This window comes from Sphaerodactylus townsendi, linkage group LG05, assembly GCF_021028975.2.
Source record: "Sphaerodactylus townsendi isolate TG3544 linkage group LG05, MPM_Stown_v2.3, whole genome shotgun sequence".
Classification (NCBI taxonomy): domain Eukaryota; kingdom Metazoa; phylum Chordata; class Lepidosauria; order Squamata; family Sphaerodactylidae; genus Sphaerodactylus; species Sphaerodactylus townsendi.
This window is the reverse complement of record NC_059429.1, coordinates 7,072,552-7,094,430: the sequence shown is the minus strand read 5'-3', so window position 1 is coordinate 7,094,430 and position 21,879 is coordinate 7,072,552. Positions and strand designations below refer to the sequence as shown.

General features: G+C 55.7%; 1 protein-coding gene across 1 annotated transcript; it reads right to left on the bottom strand.

Moving 5' to 3' along the window:
* Positions 1-4,257: 4,257 nt before the first annotated feature.
* GIPC3 (GIPC PDZ domain containing family member 3) lies at positions 4,258-21,743 on the bottom strand. Its single transcript, XM_048497667.1, has 6 exons — positions 21,496-21,743; positions 18,063-18,248; positions 16,070-16,250; positions 11,169-11,281; positions 9,423-9,504; positions 4,258-5,198 (listed from the first exon to the last, which is right to left on the bottom strand). The coding sequence occupies exons 1-6, from the start codon at positions 21,736-21,738 to the stop codon at positions 5,047-5,049; spliced, it is 957 nt and encodes a 318-aa protein (XP_048353624.1). The 5' UTR covers positions 21,739-21,743; the 3' UTR covers positions 4,258-5,046.
* Positions 21,744-21,879: the final 136 nt, after the last annotated feature.

Genomic DNA, 21,879 nt, shown 5'->3' with positions numbered 1-21,879 from the left:
GGGGTGGGGGGGGGGGGGGGTGGGGGGGGGGGGGGGTGGGGGGGGGGGGGGGTGGGGGGGGGGGGGGGTGGGGGGGGGGGGGGGTGGGGGGGGGGGGGGGTGGGGGGGGGGGGGGGTGGGGGGGGGGGGGGGTGGGGGGGGGGGGGGGTGGGGGGGGGGGGGGGTGGGGGGGGGGGGGGGTGGGGGGGGGGGGGGGTGGGGGGGGGGGGGGGTGGGGGGGGGGGGGGGTGGGGGGGGGGGGGGGTGGGGGGGGGGGGGGGTGGGGGGGGGGGGGGGTGGGGGGGGGGGGGGGTGGGGGGGGGGGGGGGTGGGGGGGGGGGGGGGTGGGGGGGGGGGGGGGTGGGGGGGGGGGGGGGTGGGGGGGGGGGGGGGTGGGGGGGGGGGGGGGTGGGGGGGGGGGGGGGTGGGGGGGGGGGGGGGTGGGGGGGGGGGGGGGTGGGGGGGGGGGGGGGTGGGGGGGGGGGGGGGTGGGGGGGGGGGGGGGTGGGGGGGGGGGGGGGTGGGGGGGGGGGGGGGTGGGGGGGGGGGGGGGTGGGGGGGGGGGGGGGTGGGGGGGGGGGGGGGTGGGGGGGGGGGGGGGTGGGGGGGGGGGGGGGTGGGGGGGGGGGGGGGTGGGGGGGGGGGGGGGTGGGGGGGGGGGGGGGTGGGGGGGGGGGGGGGTGGGGGGGGGGGGGGGTGGGGGGGGGGGGGGGTGGGGGGGGGGGGGGGTGGGGGGGGGGGGGGGTGGGGGGGGGGGGGGGTGGGGGGGGGGGGGGGTGGGGGGGGGGGGGGGTGGGGGGGGGGGGGGGTGGGGGGGGGGGGGGGTGGGGGGGGGGGGGGGTGGGGGGGGGGGGGGGTGGGGGGGGGGGGGGGTGGGGGGGGGGGGGGGTGGGGGGGGGGGGGGGTGGGGGGGGGGGGGGGTGGGGGGGGGGGGGGGTGGGGGGGGGGGGGGGTGGGGGGGGGGGGGGGTGGGGGGGGGGGGGGGTGGGGGGGGGGGGGGGTGGGGGGGGGGGGGGGTGGGGGGGGGGGGGGGTGGGGGGGGGGGGGGGTGGGGGGGGGGGGGGGTGGGGGGGGGGGGGGGTGGGGGGGGGGGGGGGTGGGGGGGGGGGGGGGTGGGGGGGGGGGGGGGTGGGGGGGGGGGGGGGTGGGGGGGGGGGGGGGTGGGGGGGGGGGGGGGTGGGGGGGGGGGGGGGTGGGGGGGGGGGGGGGTGGGGGGGGGGGGGGGTGGGGGGGGGGGGGGGTGGGGGGGGGGGGGGGTGGGGGGGGGGGGGGGTGGGGGGGGGGGGGGGTGGGGGGGGGGGGGGGTGGGGGGGGGGGGGGGTGGGGGGGGGGGGGGGTGGGGGGGGGGGGGGGTGGGGGGGGGGGGGGGTGGGGGGGGGGGGGGGTGGGGGGGGGGGGGGGTGGGGGGGGGGGGGGGTGGGGGGGGGGGGGGGTGGGGGGGGGGGGGGGTGGGGGGGGGGGGGGGTGGGGGGGGGGGGGGGTGGGGGGGGGGGGGGGTGGGGGGGGGGGGGGGTGGGGGGGGGGGGGGGTGGGGGGGGGGGGGGGTGGGGGGGGGGGGGGGTGGGGGGGGGGGGGGGTGGGGGGGGGGGGGGGTGGGGGGGGGGGGGGGTGGGGGGGGGGGGGGGTGGGGGGGGGGGGGGGTGGGGGGGGGGGGGGGTGGGGGGGGGGGGGGGTGGGGGGGGGGGGGGGTGGGGGGGGGGGGGGGTGGGGGGGGGGGGGGGTGGGGGGGGGGGGGGGTGGGGGGGGGGGGGGGTGGGGGGGGGGGGGGGTGGGGGGGGGGGGGGGTGGGGGGGGGGGGGGGTGGGGGGGGGGGGGGGTGGGGGGGGGGGGGGGTGGGGGGGGGGGGGGGTGGGGGGGGGGGGGGGTGGGGGGGGGGGGGGGTGGGGGGGGGGGGGGGTGGGGGGGGGGGGGGGTGGGGGGGGGGGGGGGTGGGGGGGGGGGGGGGTGGGGGGGGGGGGGGGTGGGGGGGGGGGGGGGTGGGGGGGGGGGGGGGTGGGGGGGGGGGGGGGTGGGGGGGGGGGGGGGTGGGGGGGGGGGGGGGTGGGGGGGGGGGGGGGTGGGGGGGGGGGGGGGTGGGGGGGGGGGGGGGTGGGGGGGGGGGGGGGTGGGGGGGGGGGGGGGTGGGGGGGGGGGGGGGTGGGGGGGGGGGGGGGTGGGGGGGGGGGGGGGTGGGGGGGGGGGGGGGTGGGGGGGGGGGGGGGTGGGGGGGGGGGGGGGTGGGGGGGGGGGGGGGTGGGGGGGGGGGGGGGTGGGGGGGGGGGGGGGTGGGGGGGGGGGGGGGTGGGGGGGGGGGGGGGTGGGGGGGGGGGGGGGTGGGGGGGGGGGGGGGTGGGGGGGGGGGGGGGTGGGGGGGGGGGGGGGTGGGGGGGGGGGGGGGTGGGGGGGGGGGGGGGTGGGGGGGGGGGGGGGTGGGGGGGGGGGGGGGTGGGGGGGGGGGGGGGTGGGGGGGGGGGGGGGTGGGGGGGGGGGGGGGTGGGGGGGGGGGGGGGTGGGGGGGGGGGGGGGTGGGGGGGGGGGGGGGTGGGGGGGGGGGGGGGTGGGGGGGGGGGGGGGTGGGGGGGGGGGGGGGTGGGGGGGGGGGGGGGTGGGGGGGGGGGGGGGTGGGGGGGGGGGGGGGTGGGGGGGGGGGGGGGTGGGGGGGGGGGGGGGTGGGGGGGGGGGGGGGTGGGGGGGGGGGGGGGTGGGGGGGGGGGGGGGTGGGGGGGGGGGGGGGTGGGGGGGGGGGGGGGTGGGGGGGGGGGGGGGTGGGGGGGGGGGGGGGTGGGGGGGGGGGGGGGTGGGGGGGGGGGGGGGTGGGGGGGGGGGGGGGTGGGGGGGGGGGGGGGTGGGGGGGGGGGGGGGTGGGGGGGGGGGGGGGTGGGGGGGGGGGGGGGTGGGGGGGGGGGGGGGTGGGGGGGGGGGGGGGTGGGGGGGGGGGGGGGTGGGGGGGGGGGGGGGTGGGGGGGGGGGGGGGTGGGGGGGGGGGGGGGTGGGGGGGGGGGGGGGTGGGGGGGGGGGGGGGTGGGGGGGGGGGGGGGTGGGGGGGGGGGGGGGTGGGGGGGGGGGGGGGTGGGGGGGGGGGGGGGTGGGGGGGGGGGGGGGTGGGGGGGGGGGGGGGTGGGGGGGGGGGGGGGTGGGGGGGGGGGGGGGTGGGGGGGGGGGGGGGTGGGGGGGGGGGGGGGTGGGGGGGGGGGGGGGTGGGGGGGGGGGATTTGGCACTCCAGATGTTATGGACTACAATTCCCATCAGCCCCTTCCAACATGGCCAATTGGCACCTTTGGCACTCCAGATGTTATGGACTACAATTCCCATCAGCCCCTTCCAACATGGCCAATTGGCCATGCTGGAAGGGGCTGATGGGAATTGTAGTCCATAACATCTGGAGTGCCAAAGGTTCGCCACCACTGTAATAGCCCATCACATCCCAGATCCTGGACATCTCCAGTAAACTGAAGGGGGTTTTTGTGGACACTTATTGGCAACAGTGCGCTTTGGGGATCTTGTGCACCAAAGGGTGTGTGTGTGTGAGTACTCTGCTGCTCATCCAAAACAAGACATCAATGCCTGGCTCTTCACTGATGCCGGAGGTTCCAGATCGACACTGGCCCAACGAGAATCGGCATCATTTCTCCGCAATCCGCAAAGGCCTGTCTGTGTATTCAGGCCCGGCGGGTGTCTTCAGATGGACTTCCATTCAGCAATGAGGCTATTGGAGAGACAGCCTTGGCAGGCTTTGTTCATACAGTTCTACGTTTCTATATATCAGTGATGGCGAACCTATGGCACAGGTGCCAGAGGTGGCACTCTGAGCCCTCTCTGTGGGCACGCGCACACAGAGTTTGTCATGTGGGGGGCGGAAAATCAACGTGCGCGCACCGCGGTGAGCAGGGAGGACTCAGCTGGCGGGCCTGGTGCCTGTGCTCCAAGTGGCTGCTGCCCGGAGGGGGGGCGCAGAGGAGGCAGAGATGCTAGAGAGGCACAGAGCAGTGCGCACGGGACTTGCTGGAGGCTAGAGCAGGCTGGCCCCTGCTCAAGCAAGTGGGGCGGAGGAAGAGGGAGCCAACCGCTTTTTTCTAAATTAAAATCTCCGCATTCAGGTTAAATTGCCGGGTTGGCACTTTGCGATAAATAAGTGGGGTTTGGGTTGCAATTTGGGCACTCGGTCTCGAAAAGGTTCGCCACCACTGCTATATAGTTTCACGCAACGTTGCGTCACCGGATCACTAACCCTCCAATCCCCAAAGCAGTTTTTCAATATTATGTCTCAAATGGATTCTGCCTTTTAAAAAGTGGTCAAATGTACATTTAATTGAATAAATATATACTGAATACAGGCAGCAGTTCAAAAGGGGCAGGGGGAGGTCGGAACCCACCTACAACATACAGGGCAGGGCAAAACACCGGATCAGCATTGGATTTCCTGGTCAGCGGGTCTCTCAAATATGCTGCAGACTCAGCAGGAGTGAGGGCATGGGAGACACCAGCCTTAAGCTATGGGAAATGAAATTCCAATCAGTCCTAATTTGCACGTATGTTGGTGCCCACCCCTAATGTTGGATTATGCGGCTGTAAATGGCACCCTTTCAGATTCCTGCTGAGTCCACGCTGAAGGGTGGGCATTGGGTGTGCAGCTGCAGGCTTGGCTGTTGAGGTGTTCAACTAAGCTCCAGTTAAACTGGGAGCAACTTCTGCCTTCTCTGGGAGCTGTCCCAGGTCCTGAAATGGAACCTTTCCTACTCCAGGTCAGTCTCCTTAAGGCTTTGCTCGCAAGGCCTCAGCATCTGATGCTGGGATGCTTGAAAAGGGCTACGGCAGGAATGACGCTTCACCCTTTTTTGAAACCTGGCCAAATCCTAAAATCCTAGTTTGCTCTTTAGGGGTAGTTTGAACTTCCGACTGCAACCCTGAAACAGAACCCAAAGAGGGGGCTGGGCTTGATGGCCCTTGTGGTGTCTTCCAACTCTATGATTGGGAAAACAGGAATTGGTTGGGAGACGCTGGAATTCCAGGGCCAGGCAGAGGAGGAAAAGTGGAGGGCGAGTAGCTGATCAAGGCAGACTACCTTCCGTAAGCCCACTGTATGCCTGCTACTTGGAGCACCCCTTGGCTTCACAGATAGCTGTCCACACTTCTACCACAAACTCGTCTGGAAATGCAAATTCACCCAGCAGCGAATCAAGGCCCCGGGAAAATTCTTCAGGGCCCGGCACCTCCTTGGCCATCTCCACCATCGTCGATGCTGTGGAAAGAGTAACTGCTATTAGCGTATGACACGTATACGTAGCTGGCTCCCCTCCCTCCCGTTTCCATCCTCCCCATTCGTTCTCCTGGACTGCTGATTCAGAAAAATCCACTTTCGCTCTTTAGCTGAGCTCTGCAGCAACAAATGACCGTGCACAGGGCCGACTGGCTGGATACCAGTGCCGTCACTAACCCACTTCCCCTAAAACAATCTTCAACGTCCTAACATTGATTGATTCCTTTGTGTTTGGAAAAAAAATGGAGAGGAACAAATGTATATTTGATCAAAAACAGGAGGAATTTGAATGTACACCTTGTCTTTCTCTCCTGTAAGGAATCTCGAAGTGGCTTACAGACTCCTTTCCTCTCCCCACAACAGACACCTTGTGTGGGAGGTGGGGCTGGAAAGCTTTGAAAGGACTCAGACTGGGCCAAGGTCACCCGGCAGGCTTCAGGGTGCAGGGGTGGTGGAGCAAATCCAGTTCAATGTATTGTCGAAGGCCTTCACGGCTGGAATCACTTGGGTGCTGTGTGGTTTCCGGGCTGTATGGCCGTGTTCTAGCAGCATTCTCTCCTGACGTTTCGCCTGCATCTGTGGCTGCATCTGTGGCTGTATGGCCGTGTTCTAGCAGCATTCTCTCCTGACGTTTCGCCTGCATCTGTGGCTGCATCTGTGGCTGTATGGCCGTGTTCTAGCAGCATTCTCTCCTGACGTTTCGCCTGCATCTGTGGCTGCATCTGTGGCTGTATGGCCATGTTCTAGTAGCATTCTCTCCTGACGTTTCACCTGCATCTGTGGCTGACATCTGAAGATCCTCTGAAGATGCCAGCCACAGATGCAGGCGAGACGTCAGGAGAGAATGCTGCTAGAACACGGCCATACAGCCCGGAAACCGCACAGCACCCAAGCAAATCCAGTTCATCAGATAAGTGTCAGCTGCTCATGTGGAAGAGTCGGGAACCGGGTTCTTCAGATTAGAGTTTACTGCTTTTAACCATCATGCTGCCATAATCGATACCTGCAGGGTTTTTTTTAAAGCACTGTACATGTTCAGTATGATTCCGTATGGCTCAGTGTGATTTCCTGGTATGCTTTCCAGTATTCAATATGCTTCAGTGTGCTTTTAATTTTTTATTTAAAAAAGGTCACACGAAATTAGGATAACACCTCTCCTCCAGTGCAAGTTAAAAAAAAAGAATTTCACTTTGCTATAAACTGGCTAGTGGGCTCTAGCAAGCTCCCCCCGCCCCCAATAGTAATATTGGTCTATCCCACAGGGTGTGTACAAGCTATATGCCATCTGCTTTTGACTTTTGGTGACCTTATGAATTAATGACCTCTAAAGCATCCTATTGTTTAGCCTGGCTCAGGTCTTGCAGACGGAGGGCCGTGACTTCCTTTATAGCAGTGATGGCGAACCTTTTCGAGACCGAGTGCCCAAATTGCAACCCAAAACCCACTTACTTATCGCAAAGTGCCAACACGGCAATTTAGCCTGATGTCCCACGTCGGTCTCTGCGCTCGGCAGAGGCCAATTTACTGGAGATCCCCGCCCCCTCCATGATGCGGCTGGCCTCCACTAGGGCCAGGGCTTTTACGGCCCTGGCCCCTGCCTGGTGGAATGCTCTTCCCCCAGCTGTCCGGGCCCTGCGGGACCTAAACGAGTTCCGCAGGGCGTGTAAGACCGAGTTATTCCGCCGGGCTTTTGCTGAGGCCAGCTGCTGATAGGTGCCCATTAACAACTGAGATTCGCTGTTCCCCTCTTAGAGGAGTTAGAGGAGTTAATGGTTGAACGCCATCTGTTTTAAATGATTATGAATTTGGAGCGCTGCATTTTAACTGGTACTAATTTTTAGCATTTTATCTTGTTTATCTACTTGTTTGTATTTATGTTGTAAACCGCCCTGAGCCCTCTGGGGGAGGGCGGTATAAAAGTGGAACAAACAAACAAAGAAACAGACAAACAAACAAACAAACAAACAAACAAACAAACAAATACTGAAGTTTTAGTTTAGAAAAAATGGTTGGCTCTGAGGTGCGCATTACTCAGGAGTAAACTTGGTGGTAGAAGGTGGCTTTGCTTTGAAGCAACCATGCAACTCTTCGAACGAGTGAATCACGACCCTAGGAGGGTTTACTCAGAAGCAAGCCCCATTGCCAGCAACCGAGCTTACTCCCAGGTAAAGGATTGTGCTTTAGTTCTTCGCATGAAAATCAGTGGGGTTTAACAGCGCTTAACAGGGTTACCTATACTGCTTCCCCCAAACTAGGTCTTAGGTTTAATGCTAATAATCGAGCCCAGAGGCCCAGGCCAGCCTAGATGTGTGTGGGAGGATGGGGGGGCGATTTCCCCCCCATATGATGAACTCTGTTTGTGCGTGCCCACAGAGAGGGCTCTGAGTGCCACCTCTGGCACCCGTGCCATAGGTTCGCCATCACTGCTTTATAGAGTCAATCCATCTCATGTTGGGGCGTCTTCTTTTCCTGCTGCCTTTTTTCCTAGCATTATTGTCTTTTCCAGTGAAGCTTGCCTTCCCATAATATGACACAAAGTACTATAGTCGCGGTTTAATCATTTTAGCTTCTAGGGGGTGTTCAGGCTTGATTTGATCTATCTTTTTGGCAGTCCCCGGTAGCTATAAAACTCTCCTCTAATGCCTCATTTCAAATGATTCAATTTTCTTTATTCCAGCTTTCTTCATCGTCCAGTTTTCACAGCCATGCATAGTGATGGGAGATATCATTGTATGAATTATGCTGATCTTTGCTCCTCAGCAATGTTTCCTTACGCTCAAGGATCTTTTTTTAGGGAGTCACAATTACTTCAAAAATACTGTGTGCAAATCAAAATGTTTACTGGTCATTATTATTATTCCCTCAAAGAGCCAACCCAAAAAGCATTGAAGAAGAAGAAGAAGAAGAAGAAGAAGAAGAAGAAGAAGAAGAAGAAGAGGAGGAGGAGGAGGAGGAGGAGGAGGAGTTTGGATTTATATCACCCCTTTCTCTCCTATGGGAGACTCAAAGGGGCTGACAATCTCCTTGCCCTTCCCCCCTCACAACAAACACCCTGTGAGGTAGGTGGGGCTGAGAGAGCTCCAAGAAACTGTGACTAGCCCAGGGTCACCCAGCTGGCATGTGTGGGAGTGCACAGGCTAATCTGAATTCCCCAGAGAAGCCTCCACAGCTCAGGCGGCAGAGCTGGGAATCAAACCCGGTTCCTCCAGACTAGCTACATGAGCTCTTAACCTCCTACGCCACTGCTGCTCCTCCCCTTTACACCTCCCCTTTCTGTTAGTGGTAAATTTTCTTTGGCTTCAAACTTGAAGACAAACGTAATTTCATTAAGGCACACAGCAGTTCCAGCTGGAGTTTCTCCCTCCTCCGATTCCCCAAAGCTGCGCCCTGATCCATGCCATACCTTTCCAGACAACTGGTTTTAAGGATAAATTATACATCTGGCACACTGTCCATGGGATTCCAGAATCATGGACCCAAATTAGGATGACAGACAAGCATTCTTCCCCCGCCCCGATTTCCACTGAGATGACTCCCCCCCACTGGCAGGGCCTTGGTGACTTTAATACGTGACACGGCTGGCCTCCACGCGGGCCAGGGCCTTTATGGCCCTGGCCCCGGCCTGGTGGAACACTCTCCCTCCAGCTGTCTGGGCCCTGCGGGTTCTCGGTGAGTTCCGCAGGGCCTGTAAGACCGAGTTGTTCTGCCGGGCCTTTGGAGCAACCAGCCGCTGAGTATGGCACCCCTGTTCGATTCCATCAAGATTATCCTCCTATGGAGGAGTCCGACTGCTCCCTAGGGGAGGGTTTTAAAGGAAAGGATTCTCCGGGTGCCTTTATTATGAAATCACCGCTGTTTTAATGAAATGTAGCATGTTTTAATGTTGGAGTTTTATGGGCGGCTGTTGTTTTATTTGTATGGTTTGCCCCTAACTTGTTTGTATTAATTTTGTTGTACACCGCCCGGAGCCCCTCGGGGATAGGGTGGTATAAAAACCGAAACAATAAATAGATAGATAGACAGATAGATAGACAGACAGATAGATAGATAGATAGATAGATAGATAGATAGATAGATAGATAGATAGATAGATAGATAGAGAGAGAGAGAGAGAGAGAGAGAGAGAGAGAGAGAGAGAGAGATAAAATACACAGAAGTGCAACGGTCCCTCCTGGTAGGGAGGAGCAATTCAGCCCATGAACTCACCAAGTTCCACATCACGAATGCCCATGTAGCTTTCCAGAAGTTCGTCCACTTTGCGAGCAGCTTCCTCCTCAAACTCGCTGGGCTAATGTAGAGAGGGAGAGATGTCAGCTGCAGCCACCGCACTCAGAGGATCTCCCGGAATGACAACTCATCTCCGGTTCCCCTGGAGAAAAGGACTCTTGGGAGCATGGAATCTGTGGCTTCGTACCCCACTGAGGCAGTGGTGGGATCCAAAAATTTTAGTAACAGGTTCCCGTGGTGGTGGAATTCAAACTGTGCCGTAGCACCAATGGGGCGGGGCAGAACACGACGGGGGCGTGGTCGGGCATTCCGGGGGCGGGGCATTCCTGGGCGAGGCTGTGGCAAGGACGCAGCCGCTGCGCCGGTCCTTGGGCGGGAAACGAATGCATGCAGGCGCAGGCTGCCACGCACGCCGGTGCACCTCCTGCTAGACTGCTTCCAGTTCTGCGCACTACTGCTGAGAGGAGGGGCGTAACTGAGTCAAAAATCAAGTGGCAAAATCACCCATTAGTAACCCCCTCTTGGCACACACAAATAATTAGTAACCTACTCTCGGGAACCTGTGAGAACCTGTTGGATCCCACCTCTGCACCGAGGTCTCTGCCCTCCCCAGATTTTCCCCAAATTTCCAGAAGTTTCCTAACCTGGACCTGGCAATACTACTCCCCATCCCCCACTGGGGGCCAGAGGGGACCCAGCAACCCTACCATGACATCAACAAGAAACCCCCTTCCCACCCACAGTTGTCAGCCCCTAAGTTGGGTGCCAACCTTCAGGCGGGGACTGGAGCTATCCTGAAATTACAACCGAGCTCAGTTCCCCTGGAGAAAACGGCTACTTTGGAGGATGACTATAGGATTATATCCTGGCTCTGCCTCCAAATGTCCAGGAATTTCCCATCCTAAAGCTGGCAACCCTAGCACCCAAAGCCTGAATAAAATATCCAGCTTACTATTAAGCTGAGGAGGAATTCCCCTGCCTGCTGGAATGCTCTAGGGCATAGGTGTCAAACTCGCGCCCCTCCAGATGTTATAGACTACAGTTCCCATCATCCCCTGCCAGCATCATGCTGCAGGGGATGATGGGAACTGTAGTCCATAATGTCTGGAGGGCCGCGAGCTTGACACCTGTGCTCTAGGGGCGTCAAACTCACGGCCCTCCAGATGTTCACAAACTACAATTCCCACCAGTCCCTCCCAACATGAGCATTGGCTGTACTGGCAAGGGCTGATGGGAATCGTAGTTCATGAACATCTGGAGGGCCACAAGTTTGACCCCTGTGCGTGACAGAATACATTGATAATGGACCTTTTTCTCAAGCCCCTGGAACTCTCTCGCCCTCTGGCTATGGCGGATAAAGTGCTGTCAAGTCACGGCTGACTTATGGTGACCCCATCAAGGGTCTTTCAAGGCAGAGGTGGTTTGCCACTGCCTTCCTCTGCAGAGCCTTCCTGGGTGGTCTCCCTTCCAAGTACTGACCCTGCTTGGATTCCGAGATCCAATGAGATGGGCCTAACCCACCCCTCCTTCCTTCCGACTTGAAGCAGTGGAATGACACAATTTGGTAGCATGTTCACCTTAGGCAAGGCGCTTTTTCGCACCTTCAACTTCCTGATGTGCTCATCGTACCAGCCTACCTTACAAGGCTCTTTGTAAGGATGACGGCTGTCATGTACGCAAAGGGATTCTGAACACTGAAAGCACAGGATAAGTCCTAAGACTCACCGCCTCTTCCACGGTGGCTGTGCCTTTTGCCCTTAGCCTCAGCGTTTCCCGACCGCTTGTCACTTTTCCCTCACTGGGGTTCTTGGTGCTTCGCGTCCGCTGGCTGATCATGTCTGGGGGAGTGGGCACACAACAGGGGAATTATGTTTAGGGTATACCAAGGACACTCTACTGTGCCTATACCTCTCTTAGGCAACAGTATCAGAAAGTTCTTGTTGAATGAATTAAGATCTCAGTTCTGGTGTGCCCGTTGCTTGGAAGGAAGCAAACTTGGAAGGTGTCAAAAGTGATACATCGGGCACTGTTCTGAGAGAGTGGGCAATCCAATGGCACTTCTGTAATTATAACGGACAGTTACAGCCTGAATTCTCTGTTCCCCAGGTTGAAAGGAAGTTGAGCCAGCGCAGTGACTCATACAGAGATGCATCAGGCAGCCATCTCTGGGGATGAGTACTCCTGCTGTGTATGTTTACTTCAAAACACAATTGAATGTTCTATTCCAGGGGTAGGAAACTTGCGGCTCGAGAGCCGCATGCGGCTCTTCTGCCCTTGCACTGTGGCTCCACGAGCCGAGCCGCCAGCCCCATCCTTGCCCGCCCTGCAGGCAGCAGGGCAGGCGCACCAACTGCCCACGGTCGGCTGGGCCACGCCGCGGGCTTCCCCTCTCGCCCGCCCCGTTGGAGTGGGGTGGGTGCTTTCCCGGCGGCCGGCGAGGCCGAGCCGCCGGCTTCATCCTTGCCCGCCCTGCAGGCAGCAGGGCAGGCGCATCCATGCGCTTCTCAGAATGAGCGGAGTAAAAGGTAGAAAACCCCCCAATATATATAGTGTTATTGACCTGCGCCTATCTCCAAATTGGCCTTCAGTAAGGGAGAAAGAAATAGAGAACTTGATCAGTTCTATTAAAACCGGGAAAGCTCCCGGTGAAGATCTGATTCCGAATGATGTGTTCAAAACATTTCCATCCTGGTGGGTACCAATTCTTGCCAAACTTTTCACCCAGATTAACAATACTGGCAATTTCCCTAGTGGATGGAAAACCAGCATAATTGTCCCTATACATAAAAAAGGAGACAAAAATGACCCAAAGAACTATAAACCCAATAAGCCTATTGAACACGGCCTCTAAAATATATGGCAAATATCTCCTTGGAAAATTAGAAGATTGGGAAATTGAAAATCACATAATACATCCACAACAGGCAGGATTTAGGAAGGGACAAGCTTCTGATTGATCACTGCCTTGTATTATACCAACTAGCTCATTCAGCCATAAGAGGCCCAACGAAAGCCTTATATCTGGCGTTTGTTGATTTAGCCTCTGGCACGGCTCAGTATGTAGAGAAAGACTCTGGTGGAAACTGCTGAACACAAATATGGATAAGCGGCTTACTTTTGTATTAGAGAGCTGCACGAGGACACATGGATCAAAGTCAAAGTAAATACATCAGGCTCTCTAACAGATGGGTTTAGAGCAGGGAAAGGAGTCAAGCAGGGCTGTTTACTTGCCCCCACCTTATTCAACACTTTTATATTAATGACATAATTCCCAAACTGACCGGCCATGAATTTGTTGCCCCCTCGCTTCAGGAAAACAGAAAATTTCGAATTCTGCTATACGCACTTGAATGATATGAAGTCCCTAGTTTCACTTGCAAAGAATGGTTTAAGGAGACTCCTATATGGTTTGGGTGGAAGTATTGCAGAGAGGAGGCCCTCTCCATAAGCTATTCCAAAACTAAGGTAATGGTGTTCAAGAAAAGACCAAGAAAATACAGTTTAAGAACATCCATAATATTCCTATAGAGCAATGCAATAATTTTAAATATTTAGGAGTTACATTCAGTCCTTCACTAAATTGGAATGCCCATTTAGCAGTGGTCAAAGCAGCTGCTCAAAAATCTGTTAGGGCAATAGTGAGATTTTATCATACAAAAGGAGGTCATTTAGATTAGTCAGCCCTAAAAATTTTTAAAATTAAAGTTATACCTATGCTACTCTATGCTATAGAGATTTGGGGATGGAATGTACAAGTCCTACATAAAATAGGAAACTATTCAAAACTTCTTCCTTAAGCGAATTCTGCTACTTCCCAAAGGAACGCCATGGCTATTCCTCCTCCAGGGCAGAACTCGGTTTGCCTTCTATTAAAGCTTCGAGCTGAATTAGCAATCTTGAAATCTGGTAAAAAGAGTTCACTAAAACCAGCTTCGTTTGGGAATCAAAGTTTGCAGATACTACTTGAGGCCTCGGAATTACGCAACCCCTTTCCTAAATAATATATTGCTCAGTTATTCTGTTCCAGATCATTTATTCTCTTCACCAATTTTAAATCACGACCTTCGGGACTGGATATTCAAAGGGGATAACTGTATGGACAGAGATATAATTTTACATTCCAAGTTTGCTCCCTGGTATAGTCACCTTAAAAAGGATCATCACAGAGCCCCCTATCTTGCTGGCATTACTCAGTTTAAGATAAGGAACGCTATGACAGCATTGCGATTTCAAACAATGCCAACAAATTATTTAGAAGGCAGATATGCCAAAATACCAGCTGAACAACGAATTTGTATCTGCAAACAGGAAGTAGAGGATTTACCTCATTATGTTCTGAACTGCCCCCTGTACGCAGAGCCTAGGGCTAAGTTTTTGAATAGTTTTATATCCCTGTCCCAGGTATATTATGACTCAGACAAATTATACCTTCTCCTTGCGGATTTGGATCCCTATATATCCTATAGGGTTGGCCTATTCGCCTTGGCAGCTACAAAGATTCGCTCCAACAATGTAATAAAGCAAATGATCAAACCTAAACTGGTTTAAGTTAGGTGGGAATACAATTCAGACATATTGTAGGGGGGAAAGTGAAAGATTTAGTGTTCAATGATGGATTTTTAGTGAATTTTTTTTCTTTTTTTTCTTACCTGTTGGAATAACAAGTTGGCTCAGAAGTTGTAATGTAACAATATTGTAATACTGTAATGGCCTATGGCTTTCAATAAAATTGATGATGATATAGTGTTATCTTTATTTTAAATGTCAAAAATTATTTGCGGCTCCAAGTGTTTTCTTTTCCCGTGGAAAATGGGTCCAAATGGCTCTTTGAGTGTTAAAGGTTCCCTACCCCTGTTCTATTCCCACTAAATGCAGAGAGAAGGCAGAATTATCTGGTCTCCCATAGAGGCTTTTTGGCTAGCAATGACTCACGCAGAGATTCAGTGGGCACCCTCCTCTATTGGAACCCTTATTTAATGACTATGTCTTTCCTGGCAGCACTCTAGATATACAGTCTGGGAATTACAAAATTATGCATTTTGGAGTGACTGGTCTATGACCCCTGCTGTTTATTTGATTATTGCCAAATGAGCCATTACTATGTCTGTGAGGCGCTGCCTACAGACCTCAAGGGACCGAGCAGAATCCAGCTTTTGGAAGAACGGGAAGCTGGAGCACAACTCTGTGGAATGATCCCGGGGGTGGGAGGAGATTCCAGCCTGATGCTCTAATTCGAAATCTTCAACTATGTTAGTTATAAACAACATGCGCAAGGGGGCGGGCGTGGATTCAATGATCCAGTCCAGTTTGAAGGGCCTTCCTTCCCGTCCTCCCCTGGACTGAGGCAAAATCTTGTGTCAAAGCAATCAGAGAATGGCAATGAGAAATAAAAAGGAGATGAGCAGAGGAGAGAGAGAGAGACTGACTCAGAAACATGAAAGTAGACATTCCCGGATCCGCCCCCCCAGACCATCCCAGCTGTCGACTCCCTGTATCTCTAATGGGTAAAGGCAGAGGCGGAGCTACCAGGGGAAAGGGGGGGAGCACTGCACCGGAGCGCCTGAGGGGGGGTGGAAAATTGCCCCCTGCCCCGCCCCCCAAACTTACGTGAAAGTACAGGCAGTGGTGGGATCCAAAAATTTTAGTAACAGGTTCCAATGGTGGTGGGATTCAAACAGTGGCGTAGCGCCAATGGGGCTGGGCGGGGCACGACAGGGGCGTGGCGGGCATTCTGGGGGCGGGGCATTAATAATTTCTGTGTTACTGTAAAAAACTCTTACTGTAAAAAAAAAGTTCCTAATTTCCAGCTGGTATCTTTCTGTCCATAATTTAAACTCATTCTAGCAAGTCCTATCGTCTACAGCCAACAGAAACAACTACTTCTCCTCTAATTGACTGCCTGTCAAATACTTAATACTTTCAAATACTTAATTTTGTTTCTAGAAATCAAAAGAAGGAGACTTTCCTTAAACAAAGAACTTTCAGAGCCCTTAGGGGATGGGGCGGTCTACAAATATAATTAATTAATCAATCAATCAATTAATTAATTAATTAATCAATCAATCAATCAATTAATTAATTAATTAAAAAAACATGTTTTTAAAACAGCCCAACAGGGAGAATTATCCCGTTTTCTACCTTCGCTAACCAGCCACATAGGAAACAACAGGACTTTGTGATTTTTGGACCGAATGGAATGTCTAACGGAAAAGCAGACCCAATTAGTAACCCCCTCTCGGCACACACAAATAATTAGTAACCCCCTCTCGGGAACTGGTGAGAACCTGCTGGATCCCACCTCTGAGTGCAGGCTGGAAAAGCAGTCTGTTCATTTGAGGCTGAAAACGGCCTAGTGGGAACTACACTTCCCAGGAGACCTTGCGAGCCCCAAGGTCTCCTGGGAAGTGTAGTTCCCACCAGGCTGTTTTCAGCCTCAAATGAACAGGCCACTTTTTCCAGCCTGCTCTTTCAGGCTGAACGAAGGAAAGTGTGGGAGAGGGGCGGGGGGCGATGGAGGGGGAGGCTGTAGCCACCAGCCCAGATATTTGCCAGCCCTTGGATTTGGACAGTCCATTTGGACCGCTGTCTAAGGAAATCCCCCCCCCTCCCTCTCCCCAACCACTCACCAAAGGCGCGTTTGGGCTGAACGAGGCGCACGGTGAAAGGCTGGGCCTTGGGCATCTCGCGTAACATCTTGGCAACTTCGTAATGGCGGCACCCCACGATGGTTTGGTCGTTGATGGCCTCGATGCTGTCTCCGACGCATACGGTTGGAATTCTGTTGATGATGCTGCCTTCTTTGATACGCTGCGAGGACAGGGTGGGGGGAGAAAGTCAGGTATGCAGGAAGGGACGCTGCCTTTGGCCATGACCCCCCCACCCTGAGCCTGCAGAAGTCTGTTCCCTGAGAAATCAAGCCTGCGCAAGGTGTCTTACGGTGCCTGTCCCCATCCCCTTTCTGAACCCGGTACTTGTTCTGTTCTGAGTTTGATTGCAGAAGCTCTGGATGGGTGTTGACCATGGGGTCAAAGGACTTCTACAGTCATCCTTGTTCAGATGGCAGAAGCTGAGTGGTCAGGAATACCTCCCCTCTGCAAAGAATTCACCCAGTGGCCTTCGGGAAAACACTCTCTCTTAGACCTCTGTGCACAGTGAAGGAAAATGTGCATTGGCCTACCTTGCAGGACTGCTGTAAGGAATGCATCAAGATCAGGTCTGTGAAGCCCTACTACATACTGAGGCCCATTATGCATGAAATGTTTCCTCACGGCTCTTTTGCTCTGCCGGGGGGCCATCGTGGGATCTCCAGGCATTTCTGGTTACATGCAAGGAGGCCCCCTGCCGCTTGCTGCACAGCTGGCCTGCCCCTACATCTGGGCCACTCCCAGTTGTCCCTAGATTGCCAGCTTTGTTTTTAAAGCCCTTAAAATTTTTATATTGATATTTCCAGTTATATCAATATTTCTGTGTTACATCAACGTTTTTGTGCTTTTCGCAAAAGCTGGCTGAAGACCCCACCCCCGGAGATGCCCCTGAGTGGGGAGACCTGAAGGAGCAGAAATCCCGAAGCGAGCAGAAACAATGGGAGTTTTCTGTTCACAAAGTGCAAGGCTTCCAGGATCTGTAACACCATAACACAGAGCACGTCTGCCCAGAAATCTTTGCCCTGAAGGAAGAGCAGCAGAGTATAATTGGTCTAAGTTTTATTACTGGTCTTCCAGATGAAGAAGAAGAAGAAGAAGAGTTTGGATTTATATCCCCCCTTTCTCTCCTGCAGGAGACTCAAAGGGGCTGACCATCTCCTTGCCCTTCCCCCCTCACAACAAACACCCTGTGAGGTAGGTGGGGCTGAGAGAGCTCCGAGAAGCTGTGACTAGCCCAAGGTCACCCAGCTGGCGTGTGTGGGAGTGTACAGGCTTATCTGAATTCCCCAGATAAGCCTCCACAGCTCAGGCGGCAGAGCTGGGAATCAAACCCGGTTCCTCCAGATTAGATACACAAGCTCTTAACCTCCTACGCCACTGCTGCTCACCAGATCAGATGAAAGGTCTCTCTAGTCCAGAATCCTGCGCTTCCGAGAATGGCAAGTCAGAGAATGCTGGAGCGTGGAGAGGACCGACCACAACCCACTGTTCAGCTTCTGAATATGGAGGTTCCACTTTTTTAACGATCAGCTAGTAGCTCTTGTCTGACATTTTCTTCCTGCCTTTAACTAAGTTGGAAGCCATCATGGCATCTTGTGACAGGAAGTTCACACCCTCATTGTGCTCCCAGGCAAAGGAGTACTTCTTGGATGTCCCCTAAGACAGCCCTTGTGGCAGGGAGTTCTACAAGCTGATTGTGCAGCTGGGCAAGGAAGTACTTCCTGGACTGCTGCTGCAGAATCTTGTGGCAGGGAGTTCCACAAACTTATTGTGTGCATAGGTAGCGGTGCATAATTGGCCTAAGTACTTCCTGAACCTACACAGAACCTACACACAGAAGTACTTCCTGGACCTACCGCAAGACAGCCACGGTGGAATCTCGTGGCAGTGAGTTCCACAAGCTCATTTCTTGCTTGAGCAAGGACATGCTGCAGCCCCCCTCCCCTGATGGACGCAGTCTGAGTCCCCTCCTCACCTTGATAAAGGCGTATCCTGCCCCATTGTCGGTGATGGTCAGCCCCAGAGCATCTTCTGTCTTAGTCACCTCCACCTCTTTGGTCTCGCCACGGACATGGGCAAAAATGAAGTCCTCCAAACCGATCTGGCCCCCCAGGAGTTTCAGCATGTCCACTTTGTGGGTGTTGAGGGTGCAGAAGAGGATCTGGGAGAGATGGCAAGCACCTTATTAAGGCCGACTGATGGGTCTGGGAGCACAGTTGGTGTTGGTGGGGCGGGGCGGGGCGGGGCGGGGCGGGGCGGGGCGGGGCGGGGAGAGGAGAGGAGACGAGAGGAGCAGACCCTGTCTGCTATGCAGAATCAAAGGTCAACTGGACAAGCATTAATTTGAGCCACAGCTTATCAGAACTCTACCCCATAATTCCCCCCCCCCCATATTCTAGAAGGAGAAGAGTTGGATTTATATCCCCCCTTTCTTTCCTGCAAGGCGACTCAAAGGGGCTGACAATCTCCTTTCCCTCCCTCCCCCTCCCACAACAAACACCCTGTGAGGTGGGTGGGGCTGAGAGGGCTCCGAAAAGCTGTGACCGGCCCAAGGTCACCCAGCTGGCGTGTGTTGGAGTGCACAAGCTAATCTAGTTCACCAGATAAGCCTCCACAGCTCAAGTGGCAGAGCAGGGAATCAAACCCAGTTCTCCAGATTAGAGTGAACCTGCTCTCAACCACTGCACCATGTTGGGAACAATAGGACCTCTCCTGAATCAATTACTATATTATATTATATTATTATATTATATTATAAACAAACAGGATTACAGGGAAAAAAAGTGATTAAAACGAGAACTAAAAGCTGGCACAACGAAGCATTGTCTCTGGAAGTTTCACACTATCTCCATTCAGCCCCCAGTTGTGAAAACGGTTTCCTGCTGGGGCTCAATTAGTTCAAGAAATCTGGGGCAAAAAAGCCCCAAAAGGACCATAACAGATACATACTATTAGATACTCTCAGCCATCTCCATAATAAAATTGGCAACCTTTTCACAAACACCAGGGTCAGAGTTATTCAGCAATAAAGATAACCTGATCAGATCTGGCAGCCCAGATTGGAAAAAAAGGATATAAATTGATATGTTTGGATCTGATTTTAACAAAATCTGGTGCAGTGCAAAAGTTGGCGGGCCAGGGTTTCAACCACATTGGATTTGCTGCTGCATAACCTTGCAGATTTTTCTAGGTTACTAAACCTACCCTTTAGGTTTAGCAGGAGTGGCGTAGGAGGTTAAGAGCTCATGTACCTAATCTGGAGGAACCGGGTTTGATTCCCCGCTCTGCCGCCTGAGCTGTGGAGGCTTATCTGGGGAATTTAGATTAGCCTGTACACTCCAACACTCACCAGCTGGGTGACCTTGGGCTAGTCACAGCTTCTCGGAGCTCTCTCAGCCCCACCCACCTCACAGGGTGTTTGTTGTGAGCGGGGGAAGGGCAAGGAGATTGTAAGCCCCTTTGAGTCTCCTACAGGAGAGAAAGGGGGGATATAAATCCAAACTCTTCTTAATAGGGCAGAGGGCATAACATTGAATTGCGCAATGGTGATCACTCTCCTGGCTCGGGGGTTCGTGAGAACATAAAGGTAATAGGCCATGCGGTTCGTTTTGCAGTATCAGTGTAAAGTATTTATAGCTTAGTTTTCTCCCACAATGAGAGCCAGGATGCTAATGTTGCTAATTGATGACAAAAGTCACAAATGCTCACTTGTGCTCAGTTGACAGACAGGCTTATTAGATTTGGGTTCAGCAGGTCCTTAGATATTGATACAGACAAAGATAAATAGGTTTGGACCCCACAGGAAATATGACAGGGAATTTCAGCTAGATTGGAAACTGGGAGATCCAGATTCAAGTCTGTATTCAGATATTAGGACTTTGGGCCCAGTCTCTCAGCTTATCTACCTTGCTGGCTTGTTGTTTGGATAAAACGGATGGGAAAGAGGTGCCATGAATGCTGTTTGGAGAAAAGGGCAGGGGGAAAGGGAATCAACCAGTGACCAAACCTCCATCGGAAAGCCCTTGGACCCAGCCACGTTTGGTTGTGGTGGGTTTTTCGGGCTGCGTGGCCCAGACCACGGCCACACAGCCAAAAAACCCCACCACAACCAGTTGAATCCGGCCGTGAAAGCCTTCAACAATACAAGCCATGTTTTGCCAACAGGGACCCGGAGTCGGGCAGAAAGGCCCCATGCAAATTTTAAATGAATAATGTTAGCCAGCAGTTCCTTCCCTTGGCCGGTCACGGCATTACCGGGAAACCACCCCAATCCCAGGGAGGCTGGACAATGAAGAAGAAGAAGAAGAGAACATAAGAACAAGCCAGCTGGATCAGACCAGAGTCCATCTAGTCCAGCTCTCTGCTACTCACAGTGGCCCACCAGGTACCTTTGGGAGCTCATCTGCAAGAGGTGAAAGCAATGGCCTTCTGCGGCTGTTGCTCCCGAGCACCTGGTCTGTTAAGGCATTTGCAATCTCAGATCAAGGAGGATCAAGATTGGTAGCCATAAATCGACTTCTCCTCCATAAATCTGTCCAAGCCCCTTTTAAAGCTATCCAGGTGAGTGGCCATCACCACCACCTGTGGCAGCATATTCCAAACACCAATCACACGTTGCGTGAAGAAGTGTTTCCTTTTATTAGTCCTAATTCTTCCCCCCCAGCATTTTCAATGTATGCCCCCTGGTTCTAAGAGTTGGATTTATATCCCCCCTTTCTCTCCTGCAAGGAGACTCAAAGGGGCTGACAAATTCCTTTCCTCCCCCCCCCCCCCCAACAAGCACCCTGTGGGGTAAGCGGGGCTAAGAGAGCTCTGAAGAACTGTGACTTGCTCAAGGTCACCCAGCTGGCACGTGTTGGAGTGCACAGGCTAATCTAGTTCCCCAGATAAGCCTCCACAGCTCAAGCGGCAGAGCGGGGAATCAAACCCGGTTCCTCCAGATTAGAGCACCACCCCAAGCCATGGCGCTTGCCAAACGAATTGTCAGGATCCCACCATCATCTTTTAGATGATATTGGGAGGGTGTCAAGATAATATCTGCCCCCACAACCACATTTCCTCTGCTCAACGTTGCCAGTTCTTGGCAGGATGGAAAACCAGGAACTGGCCCTCCTCCAAAGGCCTCTGGGAGCTGGGCTGTCAGCTTCGGGTTGGGAAATGCTTGGAGCCTTGAGGATGGGGACTGGGAAGGGCTCGTTTCGGAGAGAGACCTCAGCTGGGTATAAAGCCAGAGAGTCCAGCCTCCGTAGCAGGGTTATGGAGATCAGCTGTAATTCTGGAGATCAGCTGTAATTCTGGGGGATCAGCTGTAATTCTGGGGGATCAGCTGTAATTCTGGGTGGGGGGAATCTCCGGGACCCACCCTGGGGACTGGCAGCCCGGTTTGGGAGCGGGGCCGCCTTCCTCACCTCTGTCGGAGAGATGTTGAAGACCTCTGCAATTTTGGCGTACAGCTCCTTGACGTTGGTGAAGCCTTCTATCTTGGCCGTGGGGCTGCCATGGGCCAGCTGGGTGTGGAACACGAGCCTGGGCCGCACTCGTGGAGGGTGGGGGGCGTTTGCCGCGGCACCGCCACCCTGTGCCGGGGCAACTCTGCCCCCTTCCGAAGAGGCCTGGGCAGCCCCGGTCTCTCGGGGCACACCGTTCTCCATGGGCGTCCCCTCCTGCTGCTCGGCTGCTGCGTCTCCGCTCTTGCCCCTCCGGCCGGACCTGCGCAACATCGGGCCACCCGGGCTGCAAACAATGGAAGACGGCCCCAGGTAAATTATTGATGCCGCTCGCCTCCAGGTGGA